At 30.9% G+C, this 19,358-nt stretch overlaps 3 protein-coding genes across 3 annotated transcripts; 1 reads left to right on the top strand and 2 right to left on the bottom strand.

Annotated features, from left to right (window-relative positions):
• Nucleotides 1–6,389: 6,389 nt before the first annotated feature.
• LOC123194743 (trimethyltridecatetraene synthase-like) lies at nt 6,390–9,352 on the top strand. The gene is made up of 2 exons (XM_044608122.1): nt 6,390–7,352; nt 8,497–9,352. The coding sequence occupies exons 1-2, from the start codon at nt 6,435–6,437 to the stop codon at nt 9,118–9,120; spliced, it is 1,542 nt and encodes a 513-aa protein (XP_044464057.1). The 5' UTR covers nt 6,390–6,434; the 3' UTR covers nt 9,121–9,352.
• Nucleotides 9,353–10,785: 1,433 nt separating this feature from the next.
• LOC123194173 lies at nt 10,786–13,230 on the bottom strand. The gene is made up of 4 exons (XM_044607332.1): nt 13,226–13,230; nt 12,464–12,647; nt 11,143–11,343; nt 10,786–11,028 (listed from the first exon to the last, which is right to left on the bottom strand). The coding sequence occupies exons 1-4, from the start codon at nt 13,228–13,230 to the stop codon at nt 10,999–11,001; spliced, it is 420 nt and encodes a 139-aa protein (XP_044463267.1). The 3' UTR covers nt 10,786–10,998.
• A 257-nt stretch (nt 13,231–13,487) lies between these two features.
• LOC123195104 (trimethyltridecatetraene synthase-like) lies at nt 13,488–16,267 on the bottom strand. Its single transcript, XM_044608708.1, has 2 exons — nt 15,307–16,267; nt 13,488–14,296 (listed from the first exon to the last, which is right to left on the bottom strand). Exons 1-2 carry the CDS (start codon nt 16,219–16,221, stop codon nt 13,673–13,675), a joined length of 1,539 nt encoding a protein of 512 aa, XP_044464643.1. The 5' UTR covers nt 16,222–16,267; the 3' UTR covers nt 13,488–13,672.
• Nucleotides 16,268–19,358: the final 3,091 nt, after the last annotated feature.

Genomic DNA, 19,358 nt, shown 5'->3' with positions numbered 1-19,358 from the left:
AAATTTATGTATGTTAACCATAGCACCAACATCGTATAATGATCAATGTTTTTAAAATTGGATTGGCTCGATCAGTTCAATCGATTAAACTAAAAATTAGCTCTAACTCTAGTCTGATTAACATAGAAAAATAATTTATTCATTAACACGATTAAACCCAATCAAAATCGGATCTGATTGGATGAATCGATCGAACTAGATTCGGCCAAAATTTTGGGTAATTTTTAATTTTAATTATTTTTTAGTAATTTGATTATTTTTTATTAGATTAGATGAATTTCTAAAGATTTACAATGAAAAATAAAAGAAAAAATCTCATATCCATTGAAAGACAATAATTTGTAGAATGATGTATTTTCATAAGATTGAGACTTTTTTATTTTAATTGTTTCATTGAAATCAAATTAATAATTATTCTTCCTTAAAAACAATATCTTCTAATCCCCATAAATATGGGTATCTTGATTGACTTTATTTTTTTTTATAAATTTTTAAACAAAATATATTTATTATAATATAATAATAAGTTAAGCTAATTGAATCAATCAAATTATAAACTAGTTAGATAAACGATATGATTATTAATTTAATTTTAAAAACATTGACAATGATGAATTTAATTTCTTATCTTTATAAAATAATTGATAATACGAAGCTTTTTTAGGGATTTTAGAATTTAAATTTTAAAATTCTTTCAATAATTGAAGAGTGTTTGGTACAAAGTTACATCAATAGCAGTTCATTTTTTTGGACATATCTATTTTTAAATATTCACCTGAGCATTCTTATCCAAATATGAATTTGAGTCATATATCTAAGCTATAAATTTGAGTCAAACTTCAACTAAAGTAGAATCACCCTTAATATTGGTTCGATGAATTTGAACCAAACTATTTTTTATTCGAACCGCACTCGAGTCAAAAGGTATTTGAGCTTAATTCGGTTCATATCTATCCTAATTATCAGAGACGTCAATGGACCGGGCCGACTCCAGCTCGGCCCATTGGCCTGATGGGTCGGGCCGGGCCGAGGCCCAAACAGTAACAGGCCTTCGGGCCGGGCCAGCCCTTTAAAATATCAAAGCCCAAAGCCCGGCCCATATACTAACGGGCTTTAAATGGGTCAGGTCTTATTAAATGGGCCGGGCCGGGCCTTATTAAATGGGTCGGGTCGAGCCTTATTAAATATTTAAAAAAAGTTTTAATTAAAATTTTTAAACACAAATTATTTTTTAATTATTAAAATCGAGGACAATACCCCGAATATTTTATTTATAATCCCTCACTTATGGCGGAGAAATACCGTGGTTACATGATAAAAAATATTATAAATTGTTAATAAAATACAAATAAATTAATTTACATATTGTATAAATTACAAAACATAAATAAAATTTATCTACTATATAATATTTATCTATTCATCTTCTACATCCAAATCTTTGAATTCTTCAAAGACATCTTCTGTCACACGATTCTGTAATTTAAAATCAGCTTTGATCTAATCTTTCATGCACATTATCGCTTCGACCATATTTGGATGTAAATTGGATCGTCTATCATCCAACACGCATCCCCCTGCACTAAAAGCGGATTCCGATGCTACAATTGACACCGGAGGTGTTAGTAGATCTCGAGCCATGGCTGCAAGCACAGGAAAGGTTTCTGTCTTGTCTTTCCACCATGCCAAAATATCTAGTTTTTCAGCATTATATCTTTGAACAATTTTAGGATAATGGTCAATATTTATATAATTGTAAAATTGACTATAATTTATACTTTGACTAACAGTTTGTTTACCTTTGCGCAATAAAGACCATATGCGTGACTTTTTTTTACCTGAACTATCAGAACTTACCTCTGGTGCAGAACTTTGTCCAGTTTTTCCATATTTTTGTTCATAAATACTATACATATCAAATAAAAATTCTTGAACATATTCAACAGAATTTACATTGCTATTAATTGACAAATTTTCATTAATAACATCAAATAAATTTTGTAATCCATTAGTTTTTGCCCTAGGATCTAAAATAGTAGCTGCAGAATAAAGTAAAGGAATTTCACTCCAATATTTTTAAAATTTTTGTTCCATTTGCATACATATATTTTGAAAAGCATTATGAGAGTGACGATACCTATGTTCTTTAAAAATATCACTTATTTCTATCATACTATATATTATAGAACAAGTTGTTGGATAATACACACCTGAACAATGATCTGTGGCTGTTTTCAATGGCTCTAACAAGTTCATTAAAGCCATAGCTATTTCCCAATCTTGATCTGTCAAAAAAATAGGATCTTGCGAATCCATTGGTTGGGTATTGAAGTATCGTGTTATAGGAACTTCATACCCTTCGCATGCTTTCAACATGAGATATGTTGAATTCCACCTAGTGCTAATATCTATTTTTAATTTTTTCCTTCTTAACCCCATTGATCTACATAATTGATGATATGCTTGTACCCGTGATGGGGATGATGAAATATATACAATGACATGTCTAATTACTTCTAAATGTTTTTTTGCCAAACTCAAGCCATCTTGAGCGATTAAATTAATAATATGACATGCACACCTAATATGAAATAATTTTCCATTAAATGGAGGAGATAAATGATTATACATATATTCAATAACTTTATTATTATTTTTAGCATTATCTAAAGTAATTAAAAAAATAGAATTATTAATTTTATATTCATCAAAAATATTTGCTAATGAACGATAAATTGCAAGACCATTATGTGGATATTCTAAATTTCTAAATGCAATAACTTTTTTGCATAATTATCAATCAGAATTAATATAATGAGCAGTCGCACAAAGATACCCTATACGTTGATTTGTAGCAGTCCATAAATCAGAAGTTATTGAAATAACACCATTAAAATTACTTAATTCTCTAATAATTTTTATTTTCATTAATTCATAATTTCTCAATATATCTGACCTAAGAGTTGACCTAGAAATTCTTCTAAATGCTGGTTGAATACTATTTTGCATCATCCATTCTAAAATTTCATCTTCTGCATAACTAAAAGGTTGATCAGAAGCAACGACATATCTGGTCATGTAATCTCGCACCTTCATTTGATCGTACGTAAAAGTTGACATTTCTCCCATATGTCCAGAACCGCTCGGACCTCCTGCTGAAGTGATACCTGGACCAACAGATCGCGATCTGGTGAATGCAATTTGTTTTTGTCCTCTAAGTTCATGTGGAATTTTTTTACAGTAATCAGTAACATGTCGGCGAAGATGTCTCGTCACTTGTACTTGCATATGTTAAACAGGAACTGCAATGTTTGCATACTGCTTGACAAATTAATTTCCCCTCTATTGTTTCCTCAATTCTATCAAAGTGTTCTCATACCATTGACGTTTGTTTTCTTTTTCTGTCTGTCGAATAATGTGAACCTGTACCCGTACCACTTTCACCTATTGGTGCTCTACCTATTCCACCTTGTGTATCATCAATAATATTATCAGCGCCAGCATGATAATATTCAAATGGATTGAATTCATTTGACATTGGATCCATTTGTAATATTTAGTAATGATAAAATTAAAATAAAATGAAATTAAAAATATAATAAATAGTTGAGATTGAGAGTTTGAGAGATTAGGAGTTTGAGAGATTGTGAGGTTGAGAAATTTGTAAATTGTAATTGTAATTGAAAGTGAAAATGAAAAATTGAATAAGTTTTTATAGATAAAAATAAATTAATTAAAAAAAATTTTTAAAAAAGTTTGGCAACGGCTACTAGCGCTAATAGCTGTTGCCAACGGCTTCTACCTTGTGGCAGAAGCTACCCAACGACTTCTGCCACAAGGCAGAAGCTATTGGCTAGCTTCTGTCAGGCAGAAGCCGTTCTGCCTGGGCTTCTGCAAGGCAGAAGCACCTTCTGCCGTTTGATAGAAGCAAATTCTTGCTTTTGCCGCAAGGCAACAGCTTCTGCTGCCTTGCAGCAGGATACCGGAAAAAATTAAAATATATATATATATATATATATATATATATATATATATATATATATATATATGAACAGTGTCGTGCCGGACCAGGCCAGCCCATGAGTTTAATATTAAAGCCCAAGGCCTGGCCTAGTAAGCCCATGGGCCCGGCCCGACACGCTACAGTACCGGGTCGGGCTTTGTCATGCCCGGGCTTTTTCTCATGCTTCGGGTCGGGCCTCCATTCGACCTGGCCCAATTAACGTGTCTACTAATTATGATATTTTTTATGATGTAATTATAATTTTTTTGGCCATAAAGAAAAGATTATCAATAAAATATTTTTTATTTTAATAATTAGAAAATAGTTTTAAAACATAATTTAAAAAATTTAATTAAAAATTATTTTTAAAAAAAATTCGGGCCACCGTTACTATAGGCCCAGATATAATCCCATATTATCTATCAGGATAGATTGCCACTTCATATTTTTTTCTGTGGTGGTTCAACCTATAAGATCTATTATTGTGCACGTCTTAAACTCTTAGGTTTGATCTGACCCATCAATCTGATCTGTTTGTCAAAGTTGATCTGACCCAATTTACCGCCATCTTTAGACACATATAACATTTGTAGATAGTAGGACACTGACATCCATATGTGAAAGAGATATCTCCAGACTTCCTCTCCCTTGTGAAGAAATGTGGCACCTTTAACAATCTATGAAACACATGATTCACACAGGTCCATTAATTATCACATGAGTCACAACTGACATGTTCTAGCACCTAGCATGAAATTGTCTTCTTCGAAAATGGCGATTTGGGACGGTTGAAAATTGGATTTTGCTCTGCATTGGTTGATGTGTACTCGAAGTATGGGAAAATAAGCTCGACCGGAAAAATATTTGATGAATGTCTAAGAGAAGTTTACGGTCATGGACAGCTCTCAGTTTTTGGTATGCAAAGTCTGATAAAATGTAAAAATATTTTATCAGACTGAGAGAGGAAACTCTACCGTATAGATGTAAAAATATTTAATATCAATTTATTTTTGGAATTTGATTTATTAATATTTTCTGCAAGCATATTGAAGTAAAATTACATAATTACCCTTTTAATCCAATTTTTCCATTAACGGACTTAAAGCATGGGTGGAAAAATGTTATTAATATTAAGAACCTTAGTAGGCAAATGTTTATTACCCTTTTTATTAATATTTTAATTTAATTCTATATAAAAGATTATTTTAATTTATATTTTTTCAAGTGTTGCAAAAAGGGCATGCAATTATTAGTTGTAAAATACTATGTGAATTTAATTTTACGCATCTAAATTATTTATCATCATATAATTAGTTATTAAATAATTTTTAATTAAAGATTATTTAATAGTATAATAATATATTATTTGAATAACTAATTTAGTATACACAATCGAGTATACATAGTTTTATTACGATCATTATATTCACTTTGTACCAAGTTTTGACAAATTATTGGTTATAGAGAATAACACTTTCAATAAACAATAAAATTATGTGCATAACAATGTGTCAATATGTGATTAGATGTTATTTTATTTCTAATTTTTAACTATATAATTATATGATGATACATTATTATTTATACACAAAAGTTATGCTTAAATTATTATTTATACACATTATTATTTTTAACAATGTGTCATATGATGACAAGCGAGCTCGAGCTAGAAAATACTGACTTAAGTTTATTTAAAGCTAACTCATTTTAAATTTATTTGAGTTGAATTTATGCTTAAATTCAAATAAATTTGATTTAACTCTAACTCTAATTTGATTATACGATATTTAATTAATGTTAAAAAATTAGACATAAATTAATTTTAGAGGAGAATTTAAGAGTCAGTTATTTTTAATATTAAATAAACAAACAAACAAACTGTATCACAACAACTTCTTCATGATTGAAAATGAAAGTAACGTTGATAATGGCCGGCCCCTACAGCAACAACACTTTTCTAGCTTTATTGTGAAGCTGACATTTTTTGCCGCATAAACGTGTGCTAATGTCTTATTTTCCACAGAGAATTTTTTATTTTTCCTTTAAAAAGTTAAATTCTCGCACGTTATTCATGGCTATTAATTAATAAATTTCATAATTTTTTAAAAATAACAGTTATAATATATTTACCTGTTTAAAAATTAATCACTTAATCTCCTTGGATATATTAAAATTATAGGAAGTTTTATAATATTGTATTTTTGTTAATTCTTTGAGGGTATATTTGTTACTTTTAAAATTGTTAAAGAGTATATTAAAATTATAAAAATTTGAATAACATTCTTTAGACTTTTTTTGAATTTTCAAAAAAAGTGGAGAATTTATTATTTAAATAAATTGATCTTATATTTGAAAAACCTGAACCATTAGCCTATAAAGACCTCCCAAACCAAACTGAAGTCTCATCTAAAGCGTAAATACAATCACAACAATGGAAGCCTTAATTTCTTGGGTTGTCTTAGCCACGGCATGGCTAGCTGCGCTAATCTTCCTGAGAAGAATAATCTCAACTTCCAGGAGCCAATCCCTACAGTCTCCACCTCCTGGTCCTAAACCATGGCCAATCATCGGCAACCTCAACCTCATTGGTCCACTCCCTCACCAGTCACTTCATAAACTAGCCGAAAAGTATGGACCCATAATGCAACTCAAGTTTGGCTCTTTCCCTGTTGTTGTTGCCTCTTCTGCAGAAATGGCTAAACTTTTTCTCAAGACACATGATCACATCTTCGCCTCCAGACCATCAACTGCAGCAGGCAAGCACACAACTTATAACTATTTGAATATCACATGGGCTCCTTATGGACCATACTGGCGCCAAGGCCGCAAAATTTACCTCACCCAACTGTTTAGCTCAAAACGACTCGAATCTTACGAGTACATTCGTGCTGAAGAATTGCGAGCCTTTGTCTCTCGTTTGAATGCCTTATCAGGGAAACCTATTGTGCTCAAAAACCATCTCTCACGAGTTACTCTAAGCATTATAAGCAGAATTGTGTTGGGGAAGAAGTATTTTAGCGAATCGGAATCAGAAAACTCATCGATCGTGACGCTTGAAGAGTTTCAAGAGATGCTAGACGAGTTGTTCTTGCTTAATGGGGTGCTAAATATTGGTGACTGGATTCCGGGGCTAGGTTTCTTGGACCTGCAAGGGTACGTGAAGCGAATGAAAGCCTTAAAGAAAAGATTTGATCGATTTCATGACTGTGTGTTTGATGAACACAAGGCAAAGAGGAGAAAAGTGGAGGATTTGGTGGGAAAAGACATGGTGGATTTACTGTTGCAGCTGGCTGATGATCGCAATGTCGACGTTAAGCTAACGTATGATAGTCTTAAGGGGATCACTCAGGTATTTACATGCCTCCCCGTATTTGATTCAAAAGAGTTAAATTGGATAGCACTGTTTAATAATTTAGATCAAGTTTGATTTAATGTTGTTTAAATTGATAAATTTTTAAAAAATAGTTTTTATTTTAAATTATAATTTGAATGATTTTTTAATTAAATTAAATTATAAATTGTAAATACATATATACTATTATATTTGATAAAAATTTTTATTCAATAATTAAATATATAATTCAATTTTTTTATATTTATTTGATCACATATATATATTAATTTTATATATGTAAATTATATTCTAAAAATATATATTTAATTTAATTTTACTGAATAATATATATATATATATATATATATATATATATAATAATATTTTTAAACCATATTTTTAATTAAACAAAATTATGTTTTTTAGTATGATTTAATTTAATTTAATTTCAAATATGAAATAATTTAATTCAATTTAAAATTTTTTTCCCTTTCCATTTCTCTGTCTTGAAAATGTCACTTTAGTTACATATTCATAGAATTTATTATATTTAATTAAATTATAGATATTTATTTTAAATATATAAATTATATACATTTATATATATCATCGTATTATTAAATAATTTTGAATTAAAAATAAAATAATATTTAATTATATAATATATAAATATTACTGTTATTGAATTGGGATTTGTATTTTCCCCTTTGTCTTTTTTTTTATTATTATTATTTTTTTGGAATGAAAGAAAGACAGTGGATATTATCAACCTCAATCAGGCAAATGAAGAACAAGGCCCTACAGGTTTGGTGACTGTGAGGCCGAAAATTGATTGATTTATTTATTTTTAATAGAAAGTTGGGTAATATGAAATCCACAGAATTTAGGAAACATATTTGGATCAGCATGTTCACGAGAATCTTTAAAAATAGATGATATATGATGTAACTTTGTAATGAATTGTATTATGAAAACAGTCTTCAATTATTGAAAGAATTTTAAGTTTTAATTTCTAAAATTCCTAAAAAAAAAAAAAAACCTCATATTATCAATTATTTTATAAACAGTAGCAATGAAATTCATCATTAATTTTATGATATTGTTGCTATGGTTAACATATATAAATTTTTCATGGGGTTTTCTATTTATGCATGATCAGGATCTGATAGCTGGAGGCACAGACACTTCAGCTACCACTGTTGAATGGGCTATGTCTGAACTCGTGAAACAACCAGAGCTTATCAAGAAAGCAACCGAAGAACTTGATAGAGTAATTGGCAGAGAAAGATGGGTTCAGGAGAAAGACATCCCCCAACTTCCTTATATTGATGCAATTATCAAAGAAACTATGAGGAAACATCCTGTGGCAGTGCTCTTAGCCCCGCACTTGGCTTTGGAAGATTGCAATGTTGCAGGCTACCACATTCGTAAAGGCACTAGAGTGTTTATAAACTCATGGAGTTTAGGCAGAGACCCTTCGATATGGGAGGCTTCCGAAGAGTTTCGCCCTGAGAGATTCTTGGGCAAAGCAATTGATGTGAAAGGCCAAAGCTTTGAGCTGTTGCCATTTGGTTCTGGAAGGAGGATGTGCCCTGGCTATAGCCTTGGACTGAAGATGATTGGGTCTGTCTTAGCTAACATGTTACATGGGTTTAACTGGAAGCTACCTGGCAATATGAAACCAGAAGAAATTGGCATGGAGGAAATTTATGGATTGGCAACAATAAGAAAGTTCCCACTTACTGTAGTCGTGGAACCCAGACTCCCACTTCATCTTTATTAGTTGAGATATCGTTATAATTAGTTTCTGCTTTACCTTTAATAATAATAAGTGGGGGTTGATCATGTTTCTTCAACCTCCCTTGGCACTGTCTCTAAAATCTTGAAATTCGTGAGACAAGTTTAAGGCAGTCCATTTCATGTATTTTCCATGTAATCCATAGCCATTTGATTTACTCAAACAATGCAATCAGATATCCATATATATGCAATCATATATATAAGATTTCTAAGGAGAGGAAGGGAATGATAGTCTACTTGACTTCTGTAGACTGTTAGAATTTCTCGTGGCTGAGGCTTTTCAACTTCCATTTCTCTTTCTGGCGGTCGACCCTTAAATACTCGCACCCTCAGTCTGCTCTGTTTTGCTCTATGAGAGTAACGAGATTTGATTATCATTTTTTGGCTAAAGCTCATTCCTTCATTTATATTTTTTAGACAAATAAAGTCGGTACGGGATGGGGCATTCTCTCTACAGGGTCATTTACACCGTTACGTCCATCCTTACTGTGCCCTTCAATCTTCAAAGACATGGTTATCCAAAATTCAAATTCATACACAGTCATGTATCTTTCACATGCACAGTTATTCATGGCAACCAACTCGTACTGTTTATCTTTATTGTCTGTACAAGTATGCACCACCAATATGCACAATCATATATCTTTTCACACTTAGGAGGTGTTTGGTTTGGGTTTTTCTAAATTACCTTGATAATCTATATTTTATTTTTTTGTTCGGTTTGTCAGTAATAAAATATTACAGTAATCTTCTATTACCAATACTGACGTGACAGGTAATATAGATGGTAATTTGATTATCACATTCACCTTAGATATTTAAAGATTACCGAGGTACTCTTAATTTTATTATAATTATATTATTATTTATTAATTTTTTGAGACAAAAATAAATTTATTTTTAATTAATATGACAAATAATATTAAAAAATTTAAAAATAATTATATTCAAGGGCATTTAAGTAAAATAATTTACTAATAATCTTTTATTACATTTAACCAAACACAATAACTATTTATACTTATCAAATTTTATCAAATATAGTAATCATTTATACCCAGTAATCTTCTAAGTAATCTATCTTCAAGGTAATATTTCTATTTTGCTAATAAAATATTATCTAAACCAAACGCCCTCTTAGAGAAATTTCGCATTTCATGCATGCGATAAATGACCCTAATGCCCTCACTACACATGTACAAGTGTGTACTCTTGGCATGCATAGTTGTACAACACTCTTTGCTTAACACATACATAAATTTAATTCGTTTGGATTTACTTGAGAGCAACGATAAGTCGTTGATTGAAAAACACCTATTAAGCTTCTTGTTATCTGGATTTCATTTGGGTGTAGCTGACCTACTGTCGTCAAGCTATGAAGAAAAAGACAATACTTGGCATACGTGATCGCTCATCAGTACAACGACAACCAGATTTAGATAGCGTCGACAGAGAGAAAAAGTGTTGATGGAAAAGATGGGTTCGATCGAATTCCAATCATCGAAGATGGAAAGAAAAAAAAAAGAAAACCCTAAAGAGGGGAAATATGACTTTCCACCTATCTAATAATTTTTTATTAGGATTAAAAGTAAAAATATCGTTTACTTAAAAATATTTAAAAAACTAAAATTTTATCTTATTTCTCTTCTCGTTTAATTTGAAAATCTAATAATTTTTTTTATTTAAAGTTTAAAAATTGACCATTTCCCCTTTAGAGTTTGCATTTTCTCTTTTGCTTCTCTGGTGACTGAAATTGACATTTCCACCTATCTTCTTCTCCCACTCAAGAGACGTCATTGGTAGTCGAAGAAGGAGGAAGAGCATCGCCCTAAGCCACGAGATCTATTGCCCGAGTGTTGAGTCACGAAATTCGTTGCCTTTCCTTAACAGTCTAGCATAAGCACATCTTATTATAATAATAATAATAAAAAAAAAAACTATGGAACTAAATCTCTAATCTAGAAATTCACACTAAATGGGGAAAAAGGTATGAGAAGAAAGTCACCTTTGTGTCACCAAGAAATGGCATTGGTGTTCCACCATACCCAACCTGAGAAGATTTTGAGGGATCATTGGAACTAGAATCGCCATTAGGTGCACGCCCAGCGGCACTTGCTCGAGCTTCCCATGCTTGGAGGGTTCCAAATTCAGGCACAGCCAAATCTTTCACTCTGTCGAGTTGACTCATCAAGGGCTTGAGCTGAGTCTGCAGTCATTTAACCAAATTAAAAAACAAAAACACAGATATGAAGCCCTAAGGGCCCAAAAAACCATACCAGATGAAAACAAATATCCAATTCCAAAATATCAACAAAAAGCCCACTGAAAATTTCCACAAAAATCTTTCTCAGCTAGGGAACCACAGCTTCCCAACAGTGAATAAAGAAAAACTTCCGGGAACTCAAAATTATAGGACGCACAAACAGAAGCCCAGCAGCATACTTTTACCCCACGTAACATGATCTCTCTCCAAATTCATCATAAAAAATTCTCCTATTTCTTTCTCCCCATAGAACTTAAGAAATTGACAATACTGCACAATTCCAAAACACAACTTTTCTTCTGCATCCCCAAGTGGCATCTGGCATGTCATTTTAAACAAAGCCAAAGAACAAGACCCAGTTCTTAGAAAATTCAACACAGAGGAAGTGCACAATGAAGCGGTCAGGTAATCTTGTAGTCTGTCTTTAGAAGATGCATACACTTGAAGATAAAGATATATCAGTTCTTTTCTTTTGAATCAAATGACTCATATTGATTTTTCTAAGCACAACAGTTCACACTAACACCTTAACTTTGCTTGAAACTTGGCTTTCCAAATCAATTCAGAAGGCCCAAGTAAAACAGTGGATTATCAATAACACTTTCGATAAGAGATTTAGAAAGGAAAAAAAAAATAAGGACCTGTCAAGCAACAAAATCTACCATCATTCTTTCGCAAAATTATAATACAAACTGTCTGACATTAAATAAGGCTACAATCAACTCAGCACAAGACCAGTAAACTTCACTGCCAATTGCTAAGCAATGACAAGGATCATTCTATTTCAACCAAGGATTACACAAACCTTGTCACCAAGCCAACTACAACGCAATTATCCATAAAACAGAAAGATATTCTCTTTGACTTATTCAAACCTCACCGTGATATAGTGCCGAAGCATACCTATAATCTCTGCAAAGCAGATCTCTATTTAAGGCAAAAATGTGAGTAAATATATCAAATAATGGGAAAAAGTTAAGAGATCTACCATTATGTGATGATAGTACCACAGAAATTCAGATGATGCATGGTAGACAGAGGAAAAGTACCAACATTGTAAAACCTCCAGTTTTTGAAGCATGCTCTTCAGTTTTTCACGGCGCCGCTTCCTTGCATTATCATCTCCATCTCCTCCTTTTTGAGCTGCAAACTTGTCACTCTCTGCCCGGAGTTCTCCATGGCAACTTTCACAGCGAAAATTACCATCTTCCTCACAAACCAATCCCAAATTATCCAAGGCATTATATCTAAATATTTTAACTAAATGATATTTTTACCCTGAATATGACTATTTGAATTTTTGAAATTTCACCCTTAATCTTCGGGCCTAAATTTTTCAATCCAGCAATGCTTGTGCTTCTTTATATTTTAATTCTATGTTTGATTCTGTTCATTCTCAAATCTAAATATCAATTTTAAATAAATGATATTGACCTTTTTTCCTTAAACACGAAGTATTTAAAATAGTTTTAATTAAATATTTAAATAAGAATAATAAATTTCAAGTAATGAAATTTAGAATTATGTTACGAAACAAAAATATATAAATAAAAAGTATGAATTTTATTAAAAAATTTTATACTATTTCTACATGCATTCTTACATTATTTTTTACATGCATTCATAATGAAATTTAGAATAGGTTATGAATCTTATAATAACTCTGCTAAAAAGATATTGTCTTACAATCTATCAAACATATTTTGCTCAAGGGATGTGAACTCTTAATATGAGAGATATAACTCGCATAATACCAACAAACAACGTACAATCTTGAATTTACATCATGATGATATCAGTCGATGGTGTGCAAATCTTTACTCACACCATTTATCTTTGTTATGCGAACAGTGATACAAGAGTGTTGGCACTAAAAGAGGAGTAATTCGGTCGATAACTTGTTTATAATTTTTAGTTTTTATAATTATTAATTATGGATAAAAAAATTATAAACTTTCAGAGATCAAATTGTTATTTAGTTTTTGTAAAGACGGAAAGTATTTTTGTTTTTTCACCAACTTCGAAAAGAAATGTGTGAAAATAGATTTTTTTTTAATTTAAAAGATGAGAAATTGAATTCATCAAACTTCGGGTGGGAAATGGTTATTCGACCTAATATAGATAATCGCTGTCGCCAACAGTGCTGGAACTGCCTTAAACTCGTCTCAATTTCAAGATTTTAGAGACTACCATGGGAGGTTGAAGAAACATGATCAACCCCCACTTATTATTATTAAAGAAAAAGCAGAAACTAATTATAACGGTATCTCAACTAATAAAGATGAAGTGGAAGTCTGGGTTCCATGACTGCAGTAAGTGGAAACTTTCTTATTGTGGCCAATCCAAAAACTTCCTCCATGCTAATTTCTTCTGGTTTCATATTGCCAGGTAACTTCCACTTAAACCCGTGTAACATGTTAGCTAAGATAGACCCAATCATCTTCAGTCCAAGGCTATAGCCAGGGCACATCCTCCTTCCTGAACCAAATGGCAACAGCTCAAAGCTTTGGCCTTTCACATCAATTGCTTTGCCCAAGAATCTCTCAGGGCGAAACTCTTCGGGAGCCTCCCATATCGAAGGGTCTCTGCCTAAACCCCAGGAGTTTATGAACACTCTAGTGCCTTTACGAATGTGGTAGCCTGCAACATTGCAATCTTCCAGGGCCAGGTGTGGGACTAAGAGTACTACCACAGGATGTTTCCTCATGGTTTCTTTCATGATTGCATCAATATAAGGAAGTTGTGGGATGTCTTTCTCCTCTACCCATCTTTCTCTGCCAATTACTCTGTCAAGTTCTTCGGTTGCTCTCTTGATAAGCTCTGGTTGTTTCATGAGTTCAGACATAGCCCATTCAACAGTGGTAGCTGCTGTATCTGTGCCCCCGGCTATCAGATCCTGATAATGCATAAATAGAAAACCACATGAAAAATTTATGTATGTTAACCATAGCACCAACATTGTATAATGATCAATGTTTTTAAAATCTGATTGGTCCGATCGGTTCAACCGATTAAACCAAAAATTAGTTTTAAGTCTAATTTGATTAATATAGAAAAACGATTTATTCATTGATTCGATCAAATCCAATCAAAACTAGGTCTGATTGAATGAACCAGTCGAACCAGATTTGGCCAAAATTTTGGGTATTTTTTAATTTTAATAATTTGATTATTTTTTATTAAATTAGATCGATTTTTAAAGATTTGTAAAAAAAAAAAAAAAGTATCTCATATCCATTGAAAGACAATAACTTGCAGAATTATGTGTTTTCATGAGAATAAAATTTTTTTATTTTAATTATTTCATTGAAATTAAATTAATAATTATTCCTCTTTAAAAATGATATATTCTAATCTCCATAGATGTGGGTATCTTGATTGATTTTATTTTTTTACAAATTTTTAAATAAAATATATTTATTATAATTTAATAATAAATTAAACTAATTGAATCAATCAAATTATAAACTAGTTAGATAATTGGTTCGATTATCAGTATAATTTTAAAAACATTGACAATGATGAATTTAATTCCTGATCTTTATAAAATAATTGATAATATGAGGATTTTTTAGGAATTTTAGAATTTAAATTTTAAAATTCTTTCAATAATTGAAGAGTGTTTGGTGCAAAGTTACATCAATAGCAGCACATTTTTTGTGGACAAATCTATTTTTAAATATTCACGTGAGCATTCTTGTCCAAATATGTTTCCTATAGAGATCTTGTCGGTGCAATTTTCTTATTAGAAATCTTTTAATAGTAAAAAGAAATAATAAAATAAATATAAAAAAATATATACTTAATTATTTATTAAAAAAATTAAATTAAATTATTTTATAAATAAATCAAACTGTAAGATTTAAGTGATGTTACTCGATTTTATAATTTAAAACGTGCAAATACCTGAGTGAGGCCTTTGAGACTATCAAACGTTAGCTTAGCATCGAGATCGGGATCATCGGCCAGCTGCAATAGTAAGTCCACCATGTCTTTCACATCAGAATCCTTCACTTCTCTACTCTTTGCCTTGTGCTCATCGAACACATGCTCATGAAATCGATCAAATCTTTTCTTTATGGCTTTCATTCGCTTCACGTACCCTTGCAGGTCCAAGAAATCCACCCATGGAATCCAGTCACCAATATTTAGTACCCCGTTCAGCAAGAAGAGCTCGTCCAGCATCTCTTGAAACTCTTCAAGCGTCCCAATCGATGAATTTTCTGATTCCAATTCGCTAAAATACTTCTTCCCCAACACAATTCTGCTTATAACGCTAAGAGTAACTTGTGTGAGATGGCCTTTGAGTACAACAGGCTTCCCTGATAAGGAATGTAAACGAGAGATAAAGGCTCGCAATTCCTCAGCACGAATGTACTCGTACGATTCGAGTCGTTTCGAGCTAAACAGCTGGGTGAGGTAAATTTTGCGGCCTTGGCGCCAGTATGGTCCATAAGGAGCCCATGCAACATTCAAATAGTTATAATTTGTATACTTGCCTACTGCAGTTGGTGGTCTAGAGGCAAAGATGTGATCATGCGTCTTTAGAAAAAGTTTAGCCATTTCTGCAGAAGAAGCAACAACAACAGGGAAAGAACCAAACTGAAGTTGCATTATGGGTCCATATTTTTGGGCTAGTTTATGAAGTGATTGGTGAGGGAGTGGACCAATGAGGTTAAGGTTGCCGATGATCGGCCATGGTTTAGGACCAGGTGGTGGAGTTTGTAGGGATTGGCACCTCGAAGTTGTGATTCTTCTCAGGAAGATTAGCGCAGCTAGCCATGCCGTGGCTAAAACAACCCAAGAAAACAAGGCTTCCATTATTGTGATTGTATTTGTGCTTGAGGTGAGACTTTAGTTTGGTTCTGGAGGTATTTATAGCCTAATGGCTGAAGGTTCAAAGGCAATTTCTCCACAAGAAAGTTACAGAAGAAATTATAAAAGCGACAACATAATTCAAGATTAGATTCGAATTGAATCAAATTTGTGTTTGGATCAATTTGTACATAATAGGATTCGAGCTTAGGCTCATCAAGTTTGTTACAGCTAAATTTGAACTCAGCTCATTTCAAACTCGAGTTTTTAACTAGTTCGTTATTAAAATAATATTATTTTAATACATATTGATCAAAATTATATTATTTTGTATTAAAATTTTTAACTTACAAGTTTAACAAGCAAGTTTGAGCTTGAAAATACTGACTCGAGTTTATTTAAATCTCTCTCATTTTGAATTTATTTAAGTTGAGTTTATGTTTAAATTCGAATAAATTCGGTTTAACCCTAACTCTAATTTGATTATATGATATTTAATTAATGTTAAAAATAATTGACTGTTAAATTCTCATCTGAAACTGTTGATTAGAGAGAATTAAAGTTATGGAAGAACTGTGAAGAGAGAGATATTTATGCAAAACAGATCATTAAGATTAAAAAAGAAGAGGACCGTCCGATATGCCTAACAATTTGACTTACTCTTAATTGCATAATATGCATTCACACTCAAAATTATTAATAAATACAATACCCAATTTTCTTTTATTTTAATAAGTGGAAAGACGCCCTTTCATAACAAAAATGAGTTTACGGCAAAATTTTATGTTTATAATTAACATTCAATGATTTTAATATTTTTGAACAAATATGCGAATAATTTATTTAACACATCCCAAATTCAATTAGCAAATTCAAATAATTTGATGCTCGTATGTAAGATCACTTAATTATCTCAAACTGATCGAATTTTTTCAACCATGTTTGCTTTTATGCTTTCTATGAAAGTATAGTAGTTAAATTGTGTATCAAAAATTTAATTTTTTATATCGTGTATCATATCATATTATATAATATACTTTTTAAGAAATAAAATAATAAAAATATATAATTAACACATCATCATTTGAAAAATATTATAAATACTTTAAAATATATATTTATTTTTTTTCTAAAATGTATTGTATAATACATTCATTGTATAGTATTAATTCAATATACCTTATTATATTTATTGTTTTTTATTTTACTAATCAATATTTAACAATATATAAATTAATTTATTTGTACTATATTATAATTAGGGTTAGACCTGAACTAAGCTAGCTCTGATTCAAAAGTTAGCTTAATTCGATTCAGTTCGATTCAAATTTGTTTACTTCAAATTGAATTTGAGTTAAGAGATTTAACTCATTTTAAAATCAAGCTGAACTCGAGTTATAAAGAATTCTACTCAATTTGGCTTGCGAGCTGGATGGATGATTCGATTCGGTTTGAACTTAACTCGTTACTCAATTTGAATTATATTAAATAATTGTTAAATAATGTTGTTTTGTCAATGAACCATGAATTCAAATCATGAATTTGAGTTACATATCTGAGTTATAAATTTAAGTCAAACTCCAACTAAAGTAAAATCACTTTTAATATTAGTTCGATGAATTTGAATCAAACTCAAATCAAACTATTTTTTATTCGAACTGCACTCAAGTCCAAGAGTGTTCAAGTTTAGTTCTATTCATATCCACCCCTAGTTATAACATTTTTTATGATGTAATCACAATCTTTTTTTGTTATAAATAAAAGATTATCAATAAAATATTTTACATATTTTTTATTTTAATAATTAAAAAATAGTTTATAAAATTTAATTAAAAAAATTTCAGGCCACTCCTTACTATAGGCCCAGATATGACCCCATATATCAGGATAGATTGCCACTTTATATTTTTTTTTACCGTAGTTTAACCTATAAGATCTATTATTGTGTAAGTCTATTAGATTCGATGTGATGTGCTTGTCAAAGTTGATCTGACTCCATATAGCATTTGTATATAGCAGGATACTGACATCCATATGTGGAAGAGATATCTCCAGACTTCCTCTCTCTTGTGATGAAACGTGGCATCTATTACTATCAATGAAACACATAGGTCCATTAATTCTCCCATGAGTCACATCTGACATGTTCTGGCACCTAGCATGAAATTGTCTTCCTTTTTGGGGGTGGGGCTGGGGGTTGTTGGTGGAATTTGGGAGGGTGGGCCGTGGGGTGGGGTGGGATGGGGCGAACCGGTGCGGGACGGGCGTCTGGAAAATTGAATTTTTAACGTAATAATATATTATTTAAATAATTAATTTAGTATACATAATTAAGTATATATAGTTTTATTATTATTAATTTTATTTCAAAGGTGATATTCATTTTGTATCAAGTTTTGACAAATTATTGGTTAGAGAGAATAACACTTTCAATAAACAATAAAATTATGTACATAACAATATGTCAACATATTATTAAATATTGTTTTATTTTTAATTTTTAACTATATAATCATATGATGACACATTATTATTTATACACAAAAATTATATACATAATACTACTCTTTAATAAAAATCTATAAGGAGGCGTTTGGTTGAGAGATTTTAAGATTACCTTGGTAATCTATCTTTCATTCACTTGTTTGGTTTATCAGCAATAAAATATTACAGTAATCTTCTATTACTAATGCTGACGTGGCAGGTAATATAAGTGGTAATCTGATTATCACCTTTATCTTAGGTATTTAAAGATTACTGAGGTAATCTTGATTTTATTATAATTATATTATTATTTATTATTTTTTTAAATAAAAATAAATTTATTTTTAATTAATATGACAAATAATATAAAAAATAGATAAAAATAATTATATTTAAAGACATTTAAGTAAAATAATTTACTAATAATTTTTTATTACCTTTAACCAAACACAATAATTATTTATACCTATTAAATTTTATGAAACATAGTAATCATTTATACCCAATAATCTTTTAAGTAATCTATCTTCAAGGTAATCTTTCTATTTTGATAATAAAATATTACCCAAATCAAACACCCCCTAAGAGTACCTAATGATATCTATAGTGGTATACGATTAAACTAAGTAGTTCCAAGTTACCCATTGAAGTATAATCAA

This window comes from Mangifera indica, chromosome 13 (assembly GCF_011075055.1).
Source record: "Mangifera indica cultivar Alphonso chromosome 13, CATAS_Mindica_2.1, whole genome shotgun sequence".
NCBI classification, from domain to species: Eukaryota; Viridiplantae; Streptophyta; class Magnoliopsida; order Sapindales; family Anacardiaceae; genus Mangifera; species Mangifera indica.
The sequence above is the reverse complement of the archived record's forward strand: the minus strand, read 5'-3'. Positions and strand labels throughout refer to the sequence as shown.